Source organism: Ictidomys tridecemlineatus, chromosome 10 (assembly GCF_052094955.1).
Source record: "Ictidomys tridecemlineatus isolate mIctTri1 chromosome 10, mIctTri1.hap1, whole genome shotgun sequence".
Lineage (NCBI taxonomy): Eukaryota > Metazoa > Chordata > Mammalia > Rodentia > Sciuridae > Ictidomys > Ictidomys tridecemlineatus.
The window spans coordinates 117,681,759-117,705,110 of record NC_135486.1 but is presented as its reverse complement, the minus strand read 5'-3'; the positions used below and the strand labels follow the sequence as shown (position 1 = coordinate 117,705,110).

Here is a 23,352-nt window from a genome sequence, read left to right as displayed (position 1 = left end):
CTCCATGAGGCTGCCTGGACCTTCCAAGTCCACCTCACACTCTAAAGTGGCAGCATATGATGTGCTCTTCCCTCCCCTTGCTGGGGTACACTCACATTTGCCTGATGCAGCAGATTTTGCCCAATATCTACTTCCCCATGTTTGACACTGCCAACTCATTCTATGCAACAACATGCTAATTAAAAAACATTTTGGGGGGCTCAAAATGTGGCTCAAGTGGTAGCGCGCTTGCCCAGCATGCATGAGGCGCTGAGTTCGATCTTCAGCACCACATAAAAAAAATGAAAATATTGTGTCCACTTAAAACTAAAAAATAAATATTAAAAAAAACATTTTGGGCCAGGGGCGTAGCTCAGTGTTAGAACATCTGCCTAGCATGCACGAGGCCCTGAATTCCATCCCTACCACTGCAGTTTCCCAGTTCCCATACAGAGGGTCTATATAACATGGGTCTGGCCAGAAATATATTTTTAAAAATATATTTTTAGTTATAGATGGACACAATACCTTTATTTTGTTTATTTTTTATATAGTGCTGAGGATACAACCCAGTGCCTCACAGGTGTTAGGCAAGTGCTCCACCACTGAGCCATAATCCCAGCCCCAGATATATATTTTTATTGTATTTATTATTTTTGTGTGCAGTACTGGCGGTTGAACCCAGGGGCACTTTACCATGGAGTTACCGCCTCTTGTCAATCTTGTGCCTTAGGCTTCTGAGTCGCTAAGATTATAGGTGTGTGCCACAAACCAGGCAGGCAGTGAGACAGAAGTCTTGGGGAGATTTCTGGAATACTTTAAAAAATATTATTCATTTTTTAGTTGTAGTTGGTCACAATACCTTTGTTTTATTTCTTTATTTTTATGTGGTGCTGAGGATCGAACCCAAGGCCTCGCGCGTGCTAGGTGAGTGCTCTACTGCTGAGCCACAACTCCAGCCCCTGGAATACTCTTAAGGTAAATACACACCATATTCTCCTCCCCTTTCTTCTTACAATCACGATAACCTTGTGACCTAAAGACTGAGTGACCTTCTTAAGAGGAAAAAGACAACCAAGACATTCCAGGGTGGGCAAGGACACAGAGGAGGGTGGGTAAGCATACAGAGGAGGCTGGCACCCCGTGACCATGTGACTGCTACACCAGCCTTGCACTGCCTCCTTCACAATTCCCTTACATAAAAATTAAGTTTCCAGCTTTCAAAGTACTGTTTTTCAGGATTCTGTTGCTTTCCACTAGATGCAAATTCTTCATAGCCTAGGCTCAGTATGCCAACGGACAGGGTCAGAATGCCTAGACTACCTTGTTTGCCTCAGAGACTGGGGTACAGTTTGGCGCATGGAAAGTGCTCCTACTGTTTGTTGAATGAATGATGCAGAAAAGGTTGCAGAAAACTGCTGTCAGTATAACCTGCACGGGGAGCATCATCCTCAGAAGCTTGGTGAGAAGACAATGAGCCCAGAGAGCAGTGCCATCTCCACCAACAGAGGGACAGGAAGTGCAGAAGGCAACCAGGGTGCAGAAGCCAGGTAGGAGGAAGGCAAACTGGGAAGGAGATTCTTAAAAATTAATTGACTTTAGTTTTTTTAGACAGTGGGATCGAATATTTTCAACTTCTAAATAAAGTATACCCACAGGTAAGTGCAAAAATAAGTGGATGGTTATATAACGACACCCATGTGCCAGAGGGAGACCAAAACACACAACATCACCACATCTCCCAGTCAATAACCCCCGTCATGAGGACTTTCTTCAAGACTTTTCTTAACAGCTGCTCACAAAGAGCAGGGAAAGACACACGTTTTTATGCTTTTTAAGCAATGAAGTTTTCGAGATTTACATTTAACTTTCAAAGCATCCTTACCCGTTTATACCTCACTTTGGCATCATAGAAGCGATTTTGGCGGAAAAGGTAATTGCCAAACTCCCTTTCAGTTGTTGCCACTTTGAGTACCTTCTGAAGAGGAAATTGGTCTTGCTGCTCCTGGGGATCAAAGAAAAGAATCCCCAGTAAGGAAGTCAAAAGCCACAATGCTACAATACAAGTGCATTGCAGCCGGGACCACGGAAACTGTGAGCCCTGTCGACTACTCCATGTGTGCAGAAGTCATCCCAACAGAGGCTGCGAGAGGTTACTATCACCACTGGCCTATTTTCCAGGCTAGAGCCAGAGGGAAACCGCAGCAGCTGACCTTGAGACGCTCACTGAGGCAACAGCATCCACAGCCTTAAGAACCGACGGAGCTCACCCAGCATGGACTCAGGCTCACAGCAGCACTTGTCCAGCAAGCTTCACCAGCTCCTGGTTTGCTCAGAGCTCTGGTGGTCTTTGTGGTCATGATCCCAAGTGTCAGAATCACCCACAGAAGCCAGGAGTGGTAGCACAAGCCTATAATCCCAGCGATTTAGGAAGCTAAGGCAGGAGGTGAGCAAGTTCAAGGCCAGTCTTGACAACTGAGAAACACCCTATCTCGAAGTAAAAAATAAAAAGGGATAGGGATGTGGCTCAGTGGTAAAGCACCCCCCCCCCCCAGTTCAATCCCCAGCGCACACGTGCGTGCGCACACAAACACACACACAAAATCACCTGCAAAGCCTCTTCTCCGGGCCCCCCCCCAGAGATCCTACATCACTACCTGAGGTGGGTCCCAGGCACCTCCAAAAACTTATACTCTGTGGAAGATGAGAAAAAGTGAAATTCTTACTTGGAGCTCTGACAGTTTATGGAGATTCTGTATCATATGGAAACGCAAAACCTGGGAAGGACATCTAAGGGCATGTATGCAGTGTGCCACATGGTAAAGACAGTGCGTATGATTGCTGACAGGACCTAAGCCCAGCATCTACCAGAAGGGGTAAACAGAAGGCTACAGGATAAGGTCAAGACTTAAGTTACATTGGGCGCAGAGGTGCATGCCTATAATCCCAGCAGCTCAGGAGGCTGAGGCAGAAGGAGTTCAAAGCCAGCCTCAAGAAAAAAACAAGTCACTAAACAACTCAGTGAGTCTCTGCTCTAAATAAAAAACAAAGTTGGGGATGTGGCTCAGTGGTCCACTGCCCCTTAGTTCAATCCCTGGTACTTAAAAAAAAAAAAAAAAAAAAAAAAGATAAGTTACGAGGACAGTGACCACTCATCCCAGCTTACACCTGATGTCCGATTATCTTGCCCAGTTACCAGTGCCTTCTTTCATTCTCCAGTGCCCTAAACAGGATCATAAATTATAGTCACCTTAGTTATAAGCTACCAATGCCTGACTCCCTGGAAAACAAACAGTGCTAAAAATCCGTTCCCTGTCTTTCTTTTCTTTTATTTAGAGAGAGAGAATTTTAATATTTATTTTTCAGTTTTCGTCGGACACAACATCTTTGTTTGTATGTGGTACTGGGGATTGAACCCGGGCCGCACTCATGCCAGGCGAGCGTGCTACCACTTGAGCCACATCCCCAACCCCTGTTCCCTGTCTTTTAAGGAAATCCAGGCAAAGGGTGAATGAGTGATCAGCTCAACCTGCGAACCCATAGCCATACCTTGGCCCCACACATTTATCTCAGAAGGATGAGACTAGGAGGTGAAGTTCTCTTCCACTATCACCATGCAGGAAGCCTGGGGGAATCTGGACCCCCAAAATCAAGGGCGGCGGGCTAGCTAGGAGGACGACCCAAACAAACTCATCCCTCCTTCCGGAAAGTGTTGGCACCTGTACTCAAGAACTTACAGCTGAAAGGGCACAAAACTTGTCTGACTCAGCTGAGTCCAGGAAGTCAAGCAGCTCGATCTCGAACAGGACAGTAGTGTTGGGGGGAATCAGGGGAGGACAGCCCAGCGTTCCATAGGCATAGGTTGGTTTGAACAGAAACCTGGCCAGCTCCCCTCTCCGCATGCTCAGAAGACCCAGTTCCATACCCCAAAGGGTAATGTCTGAAAGAAGGGACAGAGAACTCACTTCAAGCTCACCCATCATCCTGTTCAATACCATCATCTCTTCCCCCTTCCAAGTCCATACCCCAAGCCTTCTGCATTGTGGTCCCAGCTGCTGGTCAGCCTTGCTTCCTGTGCCCCTCCCATTCCCAAACTCCAGCTTCTCCCCACTCAGCAGTATTCTGGCATCTATGTTTCCATCTGGCTCCTTCTTCCTGCTGTGTCTGCCTCCTCACCCCATGTTCAGATTCTACCCCTAACTTACTCAAACTTAAGAGCTAATTTTGAATGCCCTCTTCCATGAATCCTTCTGTGATCCTCCCAGCTGAAACTACTCATGCCTTCATCAACAGCACCCACAACACTGCACATAGCTCCCAGGCCCTCTTAATGCAGATCAATCTCTGCCACACGAGGTTCTTAATGGCAGTAATGGCCTCATTATCTGAGTACAAACTTTTATTTATTTATTTTGGTACATGTGGTGGCAAGCAAGCATCCATGGACGTTTATTTAACAAATGAACAAGGATATGTACCCAATGGGTAAGCGGGGGTAGGTTAGGATTCAAAGATAATCTCGCCAGTTAGCCACAACCCAGAAAGCTGGGTCTTCAGGGGAAATGGGAAACAGAACATGGCTGGTTCACTAAAAGACAGCCTCAGAAAAACCAACTGTAAGAACCTGGGCTTTGGACAGTTTCCCATTCCTAAAACCTTGTGCGCCTTCTTTTCCTGCTCCCAGTCTGAACTTACCTTCTCCAAGTTTCATTAGTCGCGGAGTTTTCCTGAAACAATTAGAATCGAAAGGCTTGTCCATGTGCTCCAAGTATCCAGAATATTTCACTAGGACAGAAGAGAGTGGTGAAGAAAACTCGCAAGGCACCCTCACCAGCATGACCCTGAGTGTGCAGTTACTCCACGGGAACACAGGACTGCCTGAGCTGGAGCTGCTTGAGACCCCGAGCCACAGGGGACTCTTGGCGTTGAGGACGCGGCTCTTGGGCCCCGAGGGTCCAGAGTTCCACTCTTGCGCCTTGGCGCGCTCCGCGTTCAGGGCGGTATCACGCAGAGGGCACATGGCATCCTTCACGATCCCCTTAGAGAGTGCACTCAAAAATTAATAAATTAAAAACAACAAAGAAACACGTGGCCTCCTTCTCCCCAAAGGAAATGCAGAACGACAACACAGCCCTGCCCCCGTACCTAGCACCGAGGCGTCAGGTGTCACCAGGTCCCCGGTGCCCTCTCGGATGACGTCCTTCAGCACGCCCTGGTCTCCGGTAATGTCCAGCATCCTCTGACTCAGGCGCTGGTAGGGCGACTGGGAGAGTGAGAGAGGCAGACCTCAGAGCCCCAGACCACCCTAGACCCTGATGTGGCGTCCTAGGCCCTACCTGGCCCGGGGCGTCGTCCCCTTCCAGGCCTCCTGGGTTCCGGGCGCTGCCCCCCATGTCCGCGCTGCCAGCCCTACGCGCCGCGCGAGCCCTCAGCCCGCCCCAGGCTGACCGCGCTGGCCGGGGCTCCGAGGTTCCGGAGGTTCCGAGGGCGGCCCACCGCCCCCTCGTACCCGGCAGGCCGCTCCCGACGGCGGCGTTCCGTTCCGGGGCCTCGAGAAGGTGCTCATCGCCGGGGACCAACCGCCGCCAACGGCCTGCACGCGGCAGGAACCTCACGGGCCAACGGTGGAGCACGTGCAGGGGACACGCGAGGGCCTGGAGGGAGGGTGACAGCCGCGCAAAGCACGACGGGGCACACGATAAGGGCGGGCGCGGGGGCGTGGGGCACGTGATGGGCGCGCAGAGCACGACGGGCGCACGATAAGGGCGCGCGGGGGCGTGGGGCACGTGAAGAGAGCGCGGAACACCACGGGGCACGTGAAGAGAGCGCGGAACACCACGGGGCACGTGACAGGGGCTCGCGAGGACTTGGCAGGAATGTGACAGCGCGCGCGGAGCATGGGGGGCGTGGTGGGCGGCAGTGAGCTTGCCGAGGGCACCTGGCGCGACTGGGCGCAGCCCAGAGGAGCAGGTTATGGAGACGCGGTGGGTCATGTGTTGGGCCTCAGGGAAGAACTCGGTGGACCACTTAGTGCAGGTGGGTGGCGGCGCACGTGGGGGACCACAGGCAACAGGATGGAGGACGCGACTGGGAGCCTGGGTGGCGCACACGGCCAGGGCAGGCTGGGGAGGCCGCTCCAGAAATATGGCCTCATGTTGGGGAGAAATTCAGGCCCTGGCCAAGACTAAGGGAGTACCCCCGGTTCTTGGCGTGGGAGGGGGGGAGGGGTGGTGATAATTTCTCATGCTTCACAGAGTCCTCGAAATCTCTTTCGCGGCACAAAGGAGGATGGACCCTTGATCTGATCCCTCATTCCTTAGGTCCTTTCCCTCTTGCCTTCTTTATCCCAGGAGTTGGGGGAAACGTGAACAAAGCCTTTGTCCCCTTGTTCCCTCCTACTGCCCTTTGGGGAATAACTACTCCAAGAGTGGCTGTAAAGGTCTTTTCACTTACCATCTCATCCTCATCCTGCGGTTTCTTTTCAATACTTTTTAATACCACTTTCACCCAGACCTGGCCAGGAAGGAAAACAAAAACAAAAAACATGCTCTTGTAGCCAGATGCATCAGACATCTCTTGGCTGAGTAGTTGAGTTTGGTCTCCTTGAGCTGAGATCCAGGTGTTAGGAAGATTGCATTATTTACTGGACACCCAGGGAAGAGTTCACCTCCAAGTTCCTTCACATAGTTGGCAGAATCCAGATCCCTGAGGTTCTGGATTTGAGGTCTGTCTCCTTGTTGACTGTCAGCCAGGGGCCACCCTTAACTGCTAGAATCCTCCCTTCAGTCCCAGCATGTGTGTGGCTCTTTTTCAGAAGCAGCGACAGTGCAGCCACTTCTTACAATGGTTGGGCTCTTGCCTCTTTTTCTTCTGCATCTCTCTCTTGACTTCAGCTGTTCAAAGTTCTCTTCTGTTAAAGGCTGATGTAATTAGACTGGGCCCAGGTTATAGACCTGATTTACCTCTGCAGGGTGGTTCCTTTTGCCATAGAAGGTAACATTCACAGACTACAGGAATCCGAGCATGGGTATCTTGGGGCCGTACTGCCTCCCACAGTTTCCCCGGGCACCACACCTCCTTCTGCTTCACTGGCCCTGCTCAGTCTCTTCTTCTTCCTGACCTCTAACTATTAGCAACCTCAGGCCAGTCCTTGGACTCCTGGCCGTCCCATTCTATTTTTTCAATCTCTGAGGGATTCCAACCATCCCCATGGATTTTTTTTTTTTAAAGAGAGAGGGAGAGAGAGAGAATTTTTAATATTTATTTTTTTAGTTATCGGCGGACACAACATCTTTGTTTTGTATGTGGTGCTGAGGATCGAACCCGGGCCGCAGCATGCCAGGCAAGCACGCTACCGCTTGAGCCACATCCCCAGCCCCCCCACGGATTTTAACATACGAAGTTCCTAACCATATATACCCAACCAGAAGAGGGCCTCTTCCGAACTCCAGAGTTCCAGGATTCTGTTTCCAGTGGCCTGTTTCAGTGACAGAAGTGTGAGGTCAAAGTGTGATCCCCACACTGGCAGCATCAGTGTTGCCAGGAAACTTTTTGGAAATGCACATTTTTGGTCCCATCCGGGGACTCCTGAAACACCTTCTGGGGGCGAGACCCAGCAATCTACTTAACAAGGCTGCATGTGATTCCGTTGTTGGCCGGCCGTCTGCAGACCACTGAGCTACTCAGGCATCTGACCCCAGATTTCCCTGTCTCCTCTTTTTTTTTTTTTCTTTTCCTTTTTGTACTGGGGATTGAACCCAGGGGATGCTCTATCACCAAGCTACTCCCCATCCCTTATTTTTGAGACGGGTCTCATTAACTTGCTGAGGCTTCAAACTTGTGATCCTCCTGCCTCAGCCACCCAATCACTAGACTTAGAAGTGTGCACCACCGTGCCCAGCTTGCTCTACATCCAATGTTGTTATCAGCCATTGACATCACCATCCATCCACCAGGTGCTCAAGGCCCTGTGATCCAGTATCTTGTGTGGCAGCCACCATGCTGTTTTGAAAGTATAAATCACTACGAAAGTAAACATCTTGGCCAGGCGCGGTGGCACACACCTGTAATCCCAGTGGCTCAGGATTGAGGCAGGAGGATCACCAGTTCAAAGCCAATCTCAGCAATTTAGCAAGGCCCTTAGCAACTCAGTGAGACCCTGTCTCTGATAAAATATAAAAATAAGGGACTGGGATGTGGCTCAGTGGTTTAGCCCCCCTGGGTACAACCCCCAGAACCCCCCCCCCCCCGCAAAAAAGCACCATGCAGCTCTGTGAGACCCTGTGTTTTAAAAAAATAAAAAATAGGGCTGGGAATGTGACGCAGGGGTCAAGTGCCCCTGAGTTCACAAAACAAAACAAAACCAAAATCTATCCAGTCGTTCCCACTGCCCTTAATGTGAAATCCAAACCTTTGCCCTGACCCTTCCTGCTGACTCCTCTGACCTCATTTCCTGAGGTTCCTTCTGCCTTAGGCTTTTGCTACCCAGGTTCCCTCTATCATGTGTCTCACAAATACCAAGCTCTTTGTGGCCTCAGGGCCTTTGCACTTTCTAACCCATTGCCTGGATTGCACTCCTGCAGCCTTTCAGGCGGCTGGCTTCTTTTTATCCTTCACCTTGTTGCGGGAGGCTGTGAACTTGAGCTGGGCGTGGGCTCTAGGCCGTAAGACCAAACCAACGTTGAATTTAGTCATAGTAACAAGTTTTGGTTGCTTGTAGGAGGTGCTGCAGCCAATTTTAACTAATAAAGCTGTGTACGGATTTAACTTGATAAGCTGTGACGAGGTGAGTAGCCCGTTGTTTTCTAAGTCTCATTTCTGTTATCCCACAAATGCTGTCAGGTGACATTGGTGGTTGGAGTTCCCAGGACCTGCTCTGAGAGAGGCTGGGTTCACAGATTGTTTTTGTTTTGGTTTGCTCGGGTGAATTCTACTAAGCTTAATCGGCCTAAGGAATTTTCCTTTCAACAAGCTCAACTGTCTCCTCTTCAAAGACACCGCCCTGCCTCTTTCTAAAATAGTCCTCCACACAAGCGCCTCTTCATTCCCTGTGTTCACCACTGTTTACTTCCTGCGTGGCATTGATGGTGTGTGTATGGCCTTCTAGCCCCCCGCCCTCTGGATGAGACACTCCAGAAGGTCTTGCTTTCTGCTAAGTCCTGAATTCCCGGATCAGCGTTTGATACATCACAGGTGCTCAACAAATATTTGTTGAGTGAAATACAATGAGCCTTCTCCTGCCTGAACCAGGCCTTGGTCTTGCTGGTCAGGGGGAGACCTCACCCCACTGGCAAACCTGGAGCTCAGACCTTGTTGAGACTGAGTCTGTCCTTCCTGTCTTTTCCAATTAACATTCCCCCATACCCACGTAATACATATGGTAACCATAATATTCATTAACTGCATCATAGAATATCAGTTTCTGCCGGTGTGGTGGCTCATGTCTGGAATCCACTTGGGAAGCTGAGGCAGGAGGATCTCAAGTTCAAGACCAGCCTGGGCAACTTAGTGAGACCCTGTTGCAAAATAAAAAACTGGGATGTAGCTCGGTGATAGAATGTCCTTGGGCTCAATTCCCAGTACCAAATAAATAAATAAATCACTGAGCTTCTAAAACCTTGGAAGGCCTCATATTTTGTAGGTTCATAATTGAGCGACATTGAAAGAATCAGATGTAAAACACTACAATTCTGTGTGACTCATTGTCTATGAAATTCAGAAACGGGCCCCAAGAGGATACGTACGAGTCAGGATGGCGCTGTCCTTGTTCAGGTGCTGGCCGGGAGGAGACATAGGGAGCCCCTGGGTACTGGGAATGGTCACCTTGATCTTCCGAGTAAATGTATGTGTGCGAGATGTACAGCAAACTGCTGGTTAGGATTTATAGACTTTATTAAATTACACCTCACTTTAAAAATCTAAGCAAATTAAAACACTTTCAAAAGGCTATGAAAGGGAGATTCAGAAAGCAGCCGGTCACAGCGTGTGTCTGGCCCTGTTTGGGGTTGGTGGGTGTGGAGGTGCACCCTCCTCCATCTCCGCTCCTCCCGCTCCTGGCCAATGCAGTACCTGAAAGCTGAGGTTATCGGAGTGGCCGGCAGAGGCTGCCTCCCCAGTCTCGTGATGTGACCCAGTTTCCACCTGATTCTGAGTGACCTTGGAGACATTGGGACAACATTTCCCAGTGTTGCTGGGAAAGGGGAGGAGGGGAAGAGGGCAGGGGCAGAGACCAGGCAGGGGAGCAGGTGTCCAGCTGTGCCCCCGGGTCTCTGGGGAGAAGAGAGCCGTGATCAGCCACTGCTGCTGACGTGAGGTCCTCATGGGAAGCCCAGTGGCCGGTGAGAAAGCAGGTGGGCAGTGTTGGGCCCTCCGTGGTCTGCAGCACGCTGCTGCTTTTCCCCTCTGCTGGTCACTCTTCTTGGGGGCTGGATATGAGGTGGGGACAGAGCCCTTCTAGGTCCCCAGCTCTTAGGAACAGTGCTGTTGTGAGACCAGGTGGTCTGCTCTCGAATTGTCTGAGGGCGCCCATTATACATGCAGCTTGCTGGGTCCCCCTGGAGACCCCTGAAACAGAATCCCTGGACCTGGGGCTTGGGAACCTCTAGTGTAACTCAGCTTTCTTACCAGCAAGTTCTAGAACTGACCCAAGGGGTGGGAGGGAGCTTAGTTTGCTTTGCCATCCGGTTCTAGTCCAGGTACATGGGACCCAGCAGGACGGCCCCTCCTGTGTTTACCCAAATCTCAGTGGAGAAGAACCTGTCTCTCCAAGTGACTTTTTTGGTTCAAGCCCCTGTTTCACATATGAAACGGGGAAATGGAGGCCTGAGTTGCTAGTGGGTCAGCCTGGGATGCAGGACTGGCGCCCCTCTAAGAGCCCAGCAGCCCGCGGGGTCAGTGGCACTGGGAGGCGGAGGGCGAGTGGAGCGTGGCTGCTGTGTTTCAGCCCGGGCAGCGCGAGTGGCGTGGCAGGTGAGTGTGCCCGAGCTTCAGGACCATCTCCAGTGTCCCATCTGCTTGGAGGTCTTCAAGGAGCCCCTGGTGCTGCAGTGCGGCCATTCCTACTGCCAGGGCTGCCTGCTGTCCCTCTCCCAGCACCTGGCCTCGGAGCTGCGCTGCCCCGTGTGCCGCCAGGCGGTAGATGGCAGCAGCTCCCCCCTCAACGTCTCCCTGGCTCGGGTCATCGAAGCCCTGCGGCTCCCAGGGAACCCGGAGCCCACAGTCTGCCCCCACCACCGAAACCCACTCAGCCTCTTCTGTGAGAAGGACCAGGAGCTCATCTGTGGCCTCTGTGGCCTGTTGGGCTCCCACCAGCACCACCGGGTCACGCCTGTCTCCACTGTCTACAGCCGCATGAAGGTGCGAGGGGAGGCTGCTGGAGTGGTGGGGAGCAGGGGACTGAGGAGCCCGGCTCCTGTGCTCGCTGGTGCCACCACCTGGCAAGGTCAGGACGTAGTCCCCTGCAGCTCTGCCCTGGGGATCGCAGCCCCCAGCTGCCACGTGCAGCCCATTTCTCCGCTTCTCCTCTGTGCCCTGGTTTGTTTCTAGAGTGTTCTGCCTGCATGCCCAGGTGCGTGCAGGCAGAGACGTTTCCCCCCTGGTGTGTACCGTGCCTGGCATGTGACGGATGCTCATGGTGTGTTTATTGAATCTGAATTCCGGCCCTGGTGGACCCTCTCCCTGGATTTGCAGACCGTCTTTGAGATGAGTAATAACAGTAGCATCTTAGGTCATTATGTTGATCAGAGGCAGTTCCCTTTGCCGGGCCCCCCTCGCTCCTTAGAGGGATTCTCTTGTATTTCGGACTGAGAATCAGAGGAGGGAAGGGGGCTACCCAAGGTCACGCAGCTTGTAAACTGTGAGTCTAGAACCAAATCGAGGTCAGGTTTCCCCCAGGAACTGGGGCCCCACTCCCAGCCCAGGCCTTCATTCCAGTGCTGGTAGACCAAGAACGGGCAGGAAGGAGGGCGCTTGGCACAGCGGCTGGCAGTGGAGGGGAGGATGGCAAGATGCGGGAGTGAGGGGGTGGGCAGAGGCCCGAGGGCTGCCGGGGATCCAGGTTGGCTGCTCTGGGCAGCGTGTCTTTGCTCCTTCAACCCTGGGAGACGAATGGGAAACGTGTCCAGGACTGGCCAGGTGTCTGCCAGCCCCTCCTGTCCCCTCATATTGACTGGTCACAAGTCCACCTACTTGTGCTCGGAGCTGCGCTGGCCTCTGTCTGGGAGCCCATCGGGGTCTGCGGAGAGCTCTGAGGTCTCGTGGCCAGGGCTTCCTGGAGGAGGTGCACTGCTGACCTGAGACCAGTACCACAAGGCCAGGCAGAGGAGGAGGGAGCATCCCAGGACGAGGACGCATCTAGAGGGCCAGGAGGTGTATCCCGGGGCTCCCCAGAGGCCATAGAAGTCATTCCATAGAGCTAGAGGGGGCGTGAGGGGGTGGCGGGCGTGGGGGGGGGGCTGGAGAGCGGCCTGGAGTCTGTTCAGAGGCTGTCGTGGGTGGCCCTGGGGTTTGAAGCAGGATGGTGACAAGGCCAGACACCTGCAGCTGGAAGGCAGATGGGAGTGTGAGGCTGAGGGACAGGAGGACGTGGGGGCAGCTGGTGGGGTGGGTGCGGCAGGAGGGCATCTGGGAGGCTGAGAGGGACGAGACCTGAGGCCTGGGTGGGTAGGGGAGGAGCTGAGCTGGACCCAGCTCCTGCTCTCCTCTGGCACAGAGGAGTCGGAGCCCAGGGTGGTGACGTGCTGGGGTGACAGATGTGCAGTGGTCCACATCTGGGTGGCAGCTGCAGCCACTGAGGAGGAGAAGGCCAAGCCAGGAGAGACTGAAGAGGGAGTGCCCAGCGCACACCTGGGCTTAAGAGTCAGGGAGAGAGCACGCGGGCCCTGAGGAGGTGACAGGAGTAGACGGGAGGCTGAGTGTGGCCTGGGGAGGAGGAGGTCAGCATTGGGGGTGGAGGGCCTCAGGTGAGATGGCCTGGGGTCCCTGCAGCCTGGGGGTGGGAATTGTTGAGGTCAACAGAGCAAGCGTGGGTGTGGGGAAGGAAATGGCTGGGCGGGGGTCCTCCCTGGCCAGGGTGGCCCAGCTCAGCTCCAGGTGTGGGTGTGGGATCTTCCACTCCCAAGACTCCTCCTGCAGCACAGGTGCAACCTGGTGGCGCCCACGGGACCCCTTCAGGTGTTCTGTTCCTCCTGCTTTTGATCCTTGCAGTTACTGATTTGCCTTGTGTCCTCCCCCTCTGGCCCAGTCTCTCTGCCTCAGGAGGGTGACCACGGGACTGCCTTCTCACACCACCAAGAGCTCTGTGGACTTGCCATCCAGAGCAAGGACACTATCTGAGCACCACACACTTGCTTCATTCTTACTTGTGCTTGGGAACGATGGAAGCCAAAGGCCCTGTGTGGCCCCTGGGCACAGACCAGGATCCAGACAGTGGTGCAGGGGTCCTGGTTGGCACCACAGGGCTGAGCCAGTGCAGCCCAGAAGAGTGTGTGTTAGCCCCAAATCTAGGCTGGCCCAAGGCTGCTGGGATGATTCTGGAGCCCACAGGGTGTGGGAGTCCGCAGGTTCAACCTGGGCCACTCGAGCACCATTGGCCCTAGAGCTGGTCTCACTGGGTCCAGCCTCTTTGTGACAACTCTTGATCCAGGGCTACTTCTGGACATGCTGGTGACCAGGAACTTACTGGTAGTTCCCCAGCAGGCAGCGTTTAGTGCAAGGAGCATTGGCTTCGGGTTGGCCCTCGACGCTCTCAGATGGGGTACAGTGACTTTGGGTAACTGTACTGTCTCAGAGAGAAGCTTCGGGTCACAGCGAGGAGTGCCCTCGGATCTTCTCCACCCGGGCAATTCCTGCTGCTGCTGCTGCGGAGTGTTCTTGAATACTCTTACCTATTTAGGGGTCAAGGTACCTGGCTAGCCCTGGTCCTGGTGCCAAAACCTTGGCCTTGTCCCTGATGCCAATCCAATAACGAGGACATGGTTTTGAGGAAAAGGAAAAAGGCTTATTGCTTTGCTAGCAAAGGAGAAGCAAGGGGACTCCTGTCCCAAAGGCTGTGATTCTGCCCAGCATGGGAACAGGGGATTTTTTTTTTTTAGAGAGAGAGAATTTTTTTTAATATTTATTTTTCAGTTTTCTGTGGACACAACGTCTTTATTTTATTTTTATGTGGTGCTGAGGATTGAACCCAGCGCCCCCGTGCACTACCGCTTGAGCCATATCCCCAGCCCAACAGGGGATTTTTAAAGAGGTGATTCAAAGAAAATGAGATTAGGGAGGAGAGATCAGAGAGAAGATCAGGGAGAAGAAGGTCAGGGAGAAGTTTGGGAAAAAGAAAAAAAAAAAACATGTAAGTTAAAAAGTGACAAGAGATAGTCAAAGCATCCAGTGAGCCCCTGTTCCGGCCCCACTGGGAACGCTGGTGGTCATTGGTCCTCCCAGGAAGAGAGCCCCTGGGCGGGGCGAGGAACAGGGAGGGTGGTGGCCAGCTGCTCACAGGCCTGGGCTCCTTGTCTTCAGGAGGAGCTTGCCACCCTCCTCTCTGACCTGAAGCAAGAGCAGAAGAAGGTGGATGAACACACTGCCAAACTGGTGAACAACAGGACCCGCATCCTTGTGAGTGACCTCTCCCTTGCCCCGGCCTGGGACCAGGCTCCTCTTCTGCAGAGCCAGTCTTCTCTCTTTTTTTTGGGGGGGGGGTGGTGTGCTGGGGATTGAACCCAGGGGGCTCTACCACTGATCTACATCCTTTTTTAAAAAATATTTTTTAGTTGTTAATGGATCTTTATTTTTTAAATTTATTTTTATGTGGTGCTGAGGATAGAACCCAGTGCCTCACACATGCTAGGCAAATGCTTTACCACTGAGCCACAACCCCAGCCCCAAACATCCCTTTTCTTGAGATAGGGTCTCACTAAGTTCAGTGGCTTAAGGCTTTGCCAAACTGCTGAGCCGGCCTCCAACTTGTAATCCTCCTGCCTCAGCCTCCTGAGTTGCTGGAATGACAGGCTTTTTTTTTTTTTTTTAACCCAGGGCCTCATGCATGCCAGGCAAGTGTTCTACCACTGAGCCACACCCCAGTGAGCCCAGTTCTAATTCTTTGTCCTTTACAGAAACCCATACCTGCCACATAAAGCCAAGTTCAAAGCATTCCAGGGTGGGGTGGGAAAAGTGCAAATCCTCCTGGAGGAATTCTGCCCAGTTGTCAGGCCTGGCTCCAAGTTGTCTTTCATCCTCTGTGTCCTTGGGACTGAGATAACCCAGGGCTTGAGTCCCCTGAGATAAACTGCCCAAAGCTTGGCATGCCTCTCCTGTCCCCTGACGCTTGACCTTGACAGTCTGTCATTTTGCCCTCCCAGTAGCTGGGAGCAGAGGCCTGGAGAGGCCAGGAGCCTTGGCTCTGAATTACTTAAACTACAGGCCCTTGGGGCTGGGGGTGGAGCAGGGGCAGGAGGGCGGACGCAATCTCCTGCCTCCTTGCCCTTGAGAGGAGTGCCCTCGCTGGTGGGAGAACGCAGGGTCCATTTTCTCATGTGGACCCTGTGGTGAAGTTGTGTGTACATGTAATGATTAAAACAGGCAGAAGTAGGCCAGGGTGACCTCAGTAGTGGGGGGCTGGCCTGATATGCGGGAGGCCCTTGGTTCCGCCCAGAACCCCAGGAACAGGTGGGAGTGGAGCCCTGTGTTTGAAATGGGAGCTGGGGCTCCCCTCAGCAGCTGCTCTCCCCATCAGCCACCTCTAGGGGTCCCGGGCGCACCGTGAACTACCTGGCAGGGGTCAACCCACGTGGCCTCCAAGGCTGGCCCCAGTTGGGAAAGCCCAGGATACTGAGCCAGCTAAGCCAGGCTGCTGAGCCTCGACTCCTCTCCCTGTGACCTCCTCTCCCTGTCCCAGAATGAGTCGGATGTCTTCAGCTGGGTGATCCGCAGCGAGTTCCAGGAGCTGCACCACCTGGTGGACGAGGAGAAGGCCCGCTGCCTGGAGGGGGTAGAGGGCCACACACGAGGCCTGGTGGCCTCCCTCGACATGCAGCTGGAGCAGGTCCGGGGTGCGCGTGAGCGGCTGGCCCAGGCGGAGCGTGTGCTGGAGCAGCTGGGCAGCGAGAGCCACCATGAGTTCATCCGGGTGAGTGACAGGGAGTGTCCTGGGGCCTCCCCTCTGGACAGCCTGGCTTGGCTTCTGCATATCCAGCACCTGCCCCTCTTTGTCTTCCAGAAGTACCACTCCGTGGCCTCCAGGTAACCGGGACAGCTGTGGGAGATGTCAGCCAGGGTGTGGTGGCTGCGGGATGGGCGTCTCCTCTCCATTGGATCCCTGTCAGTATGACCTGTAGGCATCTGCCCACTCTGGCTCTGTCCAAGCCCAGGGGAACTGGGACAGCCCCGTCCTTGCCTTCAGGGATGTTGGAGATGGGAGGTGGACCAGCTCCCTCCAGCTGGGTTGTGGGGAGGAGGTACCCAGGGACTCCAGCTGCAGGCAGAGGCCCCTTGAGCAGGAACAGCCCCGGGGGAGAGTGAGGTGGCGTGTGGACTGTGGGTGCAGTGAGAAGTGCTGCTGAGCAGTAAAGTGCTGCAGGGGGACCAGGCAATGAGGTGGGGTGGGCCATGGCCTGATGGGGCCTTGACCATGAGAAGGGAGTGGATCCGGGTTCTTCGTTCCCATTAAATGAACAGTTCCCACTGTCCTGACTCAATTTTGGGGATCTCCTTGTTCTCAAGTTTTTTTTTGGGGGGGGGGTACTGAGAATTGAACTCGGGCATCAACCACTGAGCCACAGCAGCTGCTCTATTTTCTATTTTATTTAGAGACAGGGTCTCACTGAGCTGCTTAGTGCCTCACTGTTGCTGAGGCTGGCTTTGAACTTGGGATCCTCCTACCTTAGCCTTCCGAGCTGCTGGGATCACAGGCGTGTGCCACTCAGCCTGGCTCAAGTTTCCTTAGTCTTAGGGACATTGAGGCAAGGAGGCAGGGACTTAAATGAAAGACACAGTCTGCCTGGCTCAATTTGGAGTGGGAATCCACTCCAGCTCTTGTGGGTTTCTGGGTCACTTGGTAGACAGGACGGATTCTCAGCTATCAGCACACACCAGAACCACCTGGGGGGGGGGGCAGCAGAACAGATCACGTGACCCCAGTGATCAGTTTCTGATTGGCAGGTCTGGGGCAGGGCCCAGGACCAGCATTTCCACTAGGTTCCCAGGTGATGCATGTGGCTGGTCCCCAGCCCTGCACTCTGAGAACCCTCACTGTGGAGTGTTCCCCCTTGTAGGAAGGAGGCAGGTCCAAGAGGGAATGGTGGGCACTGTGAGGGACTCGCCTGGGGGTTTCCCACACTGGAGGAAGGGTAGGCCCATCTTGTGACCTGTTGCTCACAGAGCAGAGCTCCAGCAGGCCCGGCCCCTGGAAGGCTCCTTCAGCCCCATCTCCTTCAAGCCGGGCCTCCACCAGGCTGACATCAAACTGACTGTGTGGAAAAGGCTCTTCCGGAAAGTTCTACCAGGTGAGGCTCTACCCTGTCCTCCCTGGGGACTTCCACCAGGGCTGGCAGCATTGCACTGACGAGAGCACCTGTGCTCCAGAGAGCTGAGGGATGGTCTGGTGGGGCAGTGGTGAGTGGGAGCCCAGCTGGCCCGGACTCCGGGTTCAGGGCTCTCATCTGTGAAGAAGGGCTGCTGTCCCAACTTGGCTGGGCTGCGGAGTGGACGTGGAGGGTGGGGATGTTAAGGAGTGGTGGCTGTTTCTGACAAACAGCTCAGAGTCACTTAATGAATCCTTTTATAAGAGCAGGCTCTTGTGTAGGGACGCCCAGTCAGACCAATTTTATCCTTTCAAAGGCAAAGACAGGGCTTATGTAAAAGAGGGAAAAAAGCGGGTGTGCTGATTAGCAGGTCATTAGCAAAAAGATGGGCTGGTGGGGGCTCCTCCTGGGGCCCCCTGAGGAGAAGGCCACCACCTCCTGGTGCTTGCTCCAAGCCTTCCAGGCCCTTCCCACAGATCCTCTCCCTCACCAGACTCCCTGGCTCCCAGCGGCCTGGGAGAGGCACATCAGCCGGCTCTGGGCCGGGATCACTGCACAGCCTGGGGCGGGCTCAGCTGCTGTCTGGGGAGCTCAGCACCTGTCTGGCCTTCCGTGTGGCTCAACCTCAGGCCTTCTCTGGTCTCCCTCCAGCCCCGGAGCCGCTCAAGCTGGACCCTGCCACCGCCCACCCGCTCCTGGAGCTCTCCAAGGGTAACACCGTGGTACAGTGTGGGCTCCTGGCCCAGCGGCGCGCCAGCCAGCCTGAGCGCTTCGACTACAGCACCTGTGTCCTGGCTAGCCGGGGCTTCTCCTGTGGCCGCCACTACTGGGAGGTGGTGGTGGGCAGCAAGAGCGACTGGCGTCTGGGGGTCATCAAGGGCACAGCCAGCCGCAAGGGCAAGCTGATCAAGTCCCCCGAGCACGGTGTGTGGCTGATAGGCCTGAAGGAGGGCCGGCTGTACGAGGCCTTTAGCTGCCCTCGCGTGCCCCTGCCCGTGGCCGGCCAGCCCCACCGCGTCGGGGTCTACTTGCACTACGAGCAGGGGGAGCTCACCTTCTTCGACGCCGACCGCCCGGAGGACCTGCGGCCGCTCTACACCTTCCAGGCAGACTTCCAGGGCAAGCTCTATCCCATCCTGGACCTGCGCTGGCATGAGCGTGGCAGCAACTCCCTCCCCTTGGTGCTGCCCCCACCCAGTGGGCCTGGCCACCTCGCCCCGCAGCGGCCCCCCAAGACGCAGGGACGCCCTGCTGCTCCCTGCCCACAGGCCCATCTCGCAGGGCCCTGAGACTGGGTTCCCGCGGTGACCCCCTCGCTTCCTGGAAGATCTTCACGCCTGCATGAAGGTAGCAGGGGTCGTGGCCTCTTCCCTGTCATCCAGGGTTAGCAGGCCAGCCTGGGAGTCCCTGAGTCCCACTGAGCAGCTGTCCCTCCGGTACTCCTCCAGCAGAGGGCGGAAGCGCTTCATCATCTGCGGGAACTTAAAGCATCTATTAATGATAATAAATTCTTCTCTCTTTAAATGGGCTGTATTGGTCGTTCGTATTGCCAAGTGCGCAAGTCTTTTTCTTTTTTGTGTTTTGTGGGTGCTGTACATTTAACCCAGGGTGATTTACCTCCTCAGCCCTTTTTGTATTTTTAAGAGAGGGTCTCCCTAAGTTGTTGAAGATGTCCTCAGAACTTTCATTGCTCCTGTCTCAGCCTCTCTAGTTGCTGGAATCATGCTAAGCAGTTCACCTGCAGCCCTGCCTGGTTTGAGTCCACAGGATGTTCTATTCCCCAGCAAACAGCCTTTTATCTGCAGGAGAAATGCAGGCCCAAAATGCCAAAAAAAGGAACTTAAGTGACCCCAAAGTGGGGAGACTTTTGTGACAGACCAGATCCAGAACTTGGGGAGATAAGGGTAATCTCCCCTTACCATAGTCTGTGAACAGGTTCCAATTAGAACTGGTCAGCATGGGCCCAAGAGACCTAGTTATCCAGGCACAGTGGGCACTTGAACAAGACATGCCCCCTGATGTCTTTCAGCTGTCAGAAGTCAACAGGTGGGCCTGGTCATGACTCTGGAAACTTCCTGAGACCCCTGATAAACGAGGGCAGATGGGGTGTATCATCTTTCTCCAGAGAGGACCTACTCTTAAAGCTACGTGTCTGAAATCTTTCTGGTAGGATTGCAAGAACTAGGATGAAGAGGGACCTCTGCTCCGTAACAACCTGAACCTGGAGGGTCCACATCCTAGCTCTGGGGTCATGGTGGGTCCCACTGGAGAGAATATCAGGTTCTCTGAGCCACAGCTACTTGGGTCTGCCAGGGCCTTCCCGGCCATTATGTGGAAAATGCCCGTTGAAAATGAAGCGTTGAGTATACATAGAGGAAAATAGGACAATTAACACAGACGTATAAGCAAACACATTTGATCAGATTTTAATTTGAAAGCTTGTTGGTAACATTTGTGTCCCTAGATCTAGCCATGCCTGAAATAAATTACCCCCATCTCTGGGAATTCCTATTTGTATGAGCAAATAATCATCCTCCCCTTTTTGTTTGCTTTAATTGGCTACAATTCTGTCCCTTGCAGCCAAAGCAGTCCTGACCAAAGGGGAGGTCCCGTTGATACTGAGCAAGAGACCCTAGGCCTCATCCTTTGGGACAGCTGACAGGGAGCTGTGGCCTTTCTCTTCCACATGCAGCAGTAGGCAAGCACCTGCAGAAGCTGCCAACGAGCTTTGGCTCCGTTCGACTTCCACGCCCTCCGCTGCCCACTCTTCTGCAGTAGGGGATTTGCAATTAGTTGTTTGATATCGGATCCGTTTGTGCTCTTTTACATTGTTATCATGTGCTTCCCCCCAATCCTGGGGATGGACCCAGGGGTGCTGTACGACTGAGCTGCATCCTGAACTCTGTTTCAGACAGTTTCATTAAGTGGCTGAGGCTTTCCTGGAACTTGTGATCCTCTGTGTTAGGTCCTTAGGCCAAAGTAACTCCATTTGAAAATCAGCACCTGCCCACCCAGGCATGACCTTCCCAGTAGGTCCACCCCTAAAGAGTCCCTAACTCCTGGGTGATAAACCCAGCCTAAGATTGGGAGCCATCTCCTCACAAAGGCATGAAAAGTTAATTTTGGCTTTACTATAAATTACTGCGATTTCTAAACTTGCTTGGAATGCCTGCCCTGCCTTGAACTCACCCATGCCTGGCTTTCCCTGACAGATAACAGCCCTTTCTGAAACTCTAGTGGTGCCTCATAAATTCTGACGTTGGGATTAAATTTTACTCCCTAAGTGCTGGACCATTAACCTATTACCTGCCTTTGTGTTATGCTTGTCAAAATCCTGTTATCTGTAAGTTCTCAAGACATCCCCCCACTTTTTGCAACTTTCTTTGCTATAAAGCTGTGCTCCTAAAGAGCTGGGGTGCTGTCTTCTATCCCACGGTTTTCAGGAGAGAAAGAGGGTCGGAATTACAAGCTTGCTTTAATTTGATTTCAATTGGAGTTGGTGGTCTTTTCTTTGCAGTGTGGTTTAACACTGGGACCACAACAAAGACGCCAAGTGACAATCACAGGACCTGGGGTTATTTTTTAACTACTGCATCGTAGGTGACTGTGTAGTTAATTTTTCTCCCCCGAGCAGGCTGCTGCGCTTGGCAGAAAGGCAGCCTAGAGATATTGCCCATCAATCCACCTTTGCTTGAGCCGTTAACCCCACAAAACCCGGAGCCTTGATGTCGCAGTCTCTCCATTTTGCCTTAAAAACCTGCTCCTCCGTTGCTTGGGACCCTTTGGGGTCGGCCTGCATTTGTTCCCTGTCGCAGCCTCTCGGCTGGGTCGGTGTGGAGACAGAGATGCCCTGGGGTGAACGGGGCGGTGACCAAGACAGCGGCCTGGCACAGTAGGACCAGGCACGGGGGTGACGGGGCGGTGCCGCGGGAAGACCTCCGTAGTGAGCGGGGAGTTCCGGCAGGCTAACGCTCCCGAGAACATCGGGCCGCAAGTCCCCTCCCTTCCCTTTCGGTTTTCTTCCCTTCCCTCGGTGCCGCGGAGGGGCGCGCGCGACCGCCGGGCTAAGGCAGCGTGTGCTCTTTGACCCCGGAAGTGCTGGCGGCGGGCGCTAAGCCGGCAGCGCGTTGCGACAGAGCCGTAAAGGCGCGCGGGCGCGGCAGCATGGCATTGTATGCGGCCGCCGCGGCCGTGCTGGCTGGCGTGGAGAACCGCCAGGGCTCCATTAAGGCGCTGGTGTACGGGAGCAGCTTCCAGGTAGCGGCGCCGGGCGCGGGGGAGGTGGGCGTCCCGGCCGGGGCCGGGGCGGGGGCCGGGACTGGGCGGCGGGGCGCGGCGCGGCACTCCTTCGCCAGCCCAGCGCGCCCCGCCGCCCGCAGAACGTGAAGCCGCTGTACGCGCTGGTGTGCGAGACGCAGCGCTACGCCGCCGTGCTGGACGCCGTCATCGCCCGCGCCGGCCTCCTCCGCGCCGAGAAGAAGCTGCGGCCGCACCTGGCCCGGGTGAGCGGGGGCGGGTGCGGTCCCTGGGAGCCGAGGACGCAGGGCGCCGGGTCTTTCGCACGGGGGGCAAGGCAGCCGCGACCCTTGAGCCGCGCCTCCCGGGGCCCGGAAGGCAGGCGCCGGTTCCAGCCCTTTGCCTGCCCCCAGGGTCTTGTGTAGTGAGGGACGAGGGAGCCGCCGTGACCTAAAGCGGGCCGGACGGCATGTGAATTTCTGAGGCGAGTCGGGCTCAGTGCTGGGTCTTGGTCTTCCCTCCCCAGGTGCTAGTGTATGAGTTGTTGCTGGGAAAGGGCTTTCGAGGGGCTGGGGGCCGCTGGAAGCCCCTGCTGAGCCGGCACCAGGCGAGGCTGAAGGCCGAGCTGGCGAGGCTCAAGGTTCGCCAGGGCGTGAGCCGGAACGAGGACTTGCTGGAGGCGGGGTCGAGGCCCGGCCCAGGTGAGCTGGAAGCCAGAGGGTAGTACTGGCAGGCCGCCGAAGAGAGGCTTGTGTTCCTGCTCGCTTACCGGTGTTGCTCTCTAGTCTCCCAGGTGCCTCGATTTGTGAGAGTGAACACACTCAAGACCTGCTGTGGCGACGCCATTGATTATTTCAAGAGGCAGGGTTTCTCCTACCAGGGCCAGGCTTCCAGGTGGGAGCTCAGCGTCTTGTCTGGCTGCCCTCATCCAGGGCAGTGTCTGGGGGCCACAGAGAAGCAGGAGTCTGGGAAGAGAGGTGCCGGGTGGCAGTGACTACTCTTCTTGGGTTTTCCTATTTCTAGCAGTTTCTCCTATCTCTTTTCAAGGGCTGATGGCCAGCCCCACCCCACTGATGTTCCCAGGACTTTTGTTCTACCTTTTTTTCCCCACACGCTGGGGATGGAACCCAGGCCTCAGACGTGCTAGGCGGGTGCTCTTGCACTGAGCTGCGTCCCCAGCACTTAATAGCATTTAAAATATTGCTTGTGATAAACAGTGCAAGTGGAGCCTGGGGAGGAATTCAGGAGGTGAGTTAATGATTCACATTCCCCGCAGCCTCGAGGACTTGAGGGCCCTTAAGGGGAAGCACTTTCTTCTGGACCCCTTGTTGCCAGAGCTGCTTGTGTTTCCTGCCCAAACAGATCTGCACGAACACCCTCTGTACCTTGCAGGTCATCTGATCTTGCAGGACAAGGTAGGGAGTGGGTGAGGGAAGGATGTGGGAGGCCAGCCCCAGCTCCTATTCACCCAGCTGTTGTGCTCGCTGTCAGGCCAGCTGCCTCCCAGCCACACTGCTGGCACCGCCACCAGGTTCTCATGTCATTGACGCATGTGCTGCCCCAGGCAACAAGACCAGTCACTTGGCAGCTCTTCTCAAGAACCAAGGGTAAGTGCCAAGGTCAGATG

General features: G+C 54.5%; 3 protein-coding genes across 10 annotated transcripts in view; 2 read left to right on the top strand and 1 right to left on the bottom strand.

The window, feature by feature from the left end:
* Positions 1–5,688, bottom strand: part of Fkbp6 (FKBP prolyl isomerase family member 6 (inactive)) — a 31,584-nt gene extending 25,896 nt beyond the window's left edge. Inside the window, exons 1-5 of one of the 2 annotated variants that reach the window (XM_078023888.1) lie at positions 5,489–5,688; positions 5,125–5,242; positions 4,675–4,764; positions 3,717–3,919; positions 1,865–1,984 (exon numbers count right to left, since the gene is read on the bottom strand). In XM_078023888.1, coding sequence (XP_077880014.1) covers positions 1,865–1,984; positions 3,717–3,919; positions 4,675–4,764; positions 5,125–5,242; positions 5,489–5,545 — 588 coding nt within the window. In that variant the 5' untranslated portion in view covers positions 5,546–5,688. Of the gene's footprint in view, positions 1–1,864; positions 1,985–3,716; positions 3,920–4,674; positions 4,765–5,124; positions 5,243–5,315; positions 5,468–5,488 lie in introns of those variants that run through there. The other variant, XM_078023889.1, reaches the window with a different exon arrangement.
* A 4,484-nt stretch (positions 5,689–10,172) lies between these two features.
* Positions 10,173–19,013, top strand: Trim50 (tripartite motif containing 50). 3 transcript variants are annotated; one of them, XM_078023887.1, is made up of 7 exons: positions 10,173–10,328; positions 10,922–11,334; positions 14,491–14,586; positions 15,866–16,096; positions 16,190–16,209; positions 17,347–17,471; positions 18,141–19,013. In XM_078023887.1, the coding sequence occupies exons 1-7, from the start codon at positions 10,298–10,300 to the stop codon at positions 18,776–18,778; spliced, it is 1,554 nt and encodes a 517-aa protein (XP_077880013.1). In that variant the 5' UTR covers positions 10,173–10,297; the 3' UTR covers positions 18,779–19,013. The 3 variants fall into 3 exon arrangements, with proteins under 3 accessions (XP_077880013.1, XP_077880012.1, XP_040134516.1); XM_078023886.1 differs by having other exon boundaries at positions 16,187–16,209; XM_040278582.2 differs by having other exon boundaries at positions 10,180–10,316; positions 16,187–16,209.
* A 2,577-nt stretch (positions 19,014–21,590) lies between these two features.
* Positions 21,591–23,352, top strand: part of Nsun5 (NOP2/Sun RNA methyltransferase 5) — a 23,631-nt gene continuing 21,869 nt past the window's right edge. For 2 of the 5 annotated variants that reach the window (XR_013426878.1, XM_078023884.1), the window contains exons 1-6: positions 21,609–21,746; positions 21,845–21,991; positions 22,252–22,426; positions 22,511–22,619; positions 23,002–23,140; positions 23,217–23,332. Coding sequence is in view for 4 of the 5 variants with exons in the window: in XM_078023884.1 (XP_077880010.1) it covers positions 21,654–21,746; positions 21,845–21,991; positions 22,252–22,426; positions 22,511–22,619; positions 23,002–23,140; positions 23,217–23,332 (779 nt within the window). In the remaining variant the exon portion in view is untranslated. Of the gene's footprint in view, positions 21,747–21,844; positions 21,992–22,251; positions 22,427–22,510; positions 22,620–23,001; positions 23,141–23,216; positions 23,333–23,352 lie in introns of all 5 variants that reach the window. The other 3 variants (XM_078023885.1, XM_078023883.1, XM_078023882.1) reach the window with 3 other exon arrangements.

What these genes read in the sequence shown, in the direction of transcription:
- Trim50 (XM_078023886.1), top strand. Translation starts at nt 10,298, where the DNA reads ATGGGAAGCCCAGTGGCCGGTGAGAAAGCAG. An exon ending in GCCACCATGAGTTCATCCGG is followed by an intron (nt 16,097 to 16,186) that starts GTGAGTGACAGG and finishes TTTGTCTTCCAG; the next exon opens with AAGTACCACTCCGTGGCCTC. An exon ending in TACCACTCCGTGGCCTCCAG is followed by an intron (nt 16,210 to 17,346) that starts GTAACCGGGACA and finishes TGTTGCTCACAG; the next exon opens with AGCAGAGCTCCAGCAGGCCC.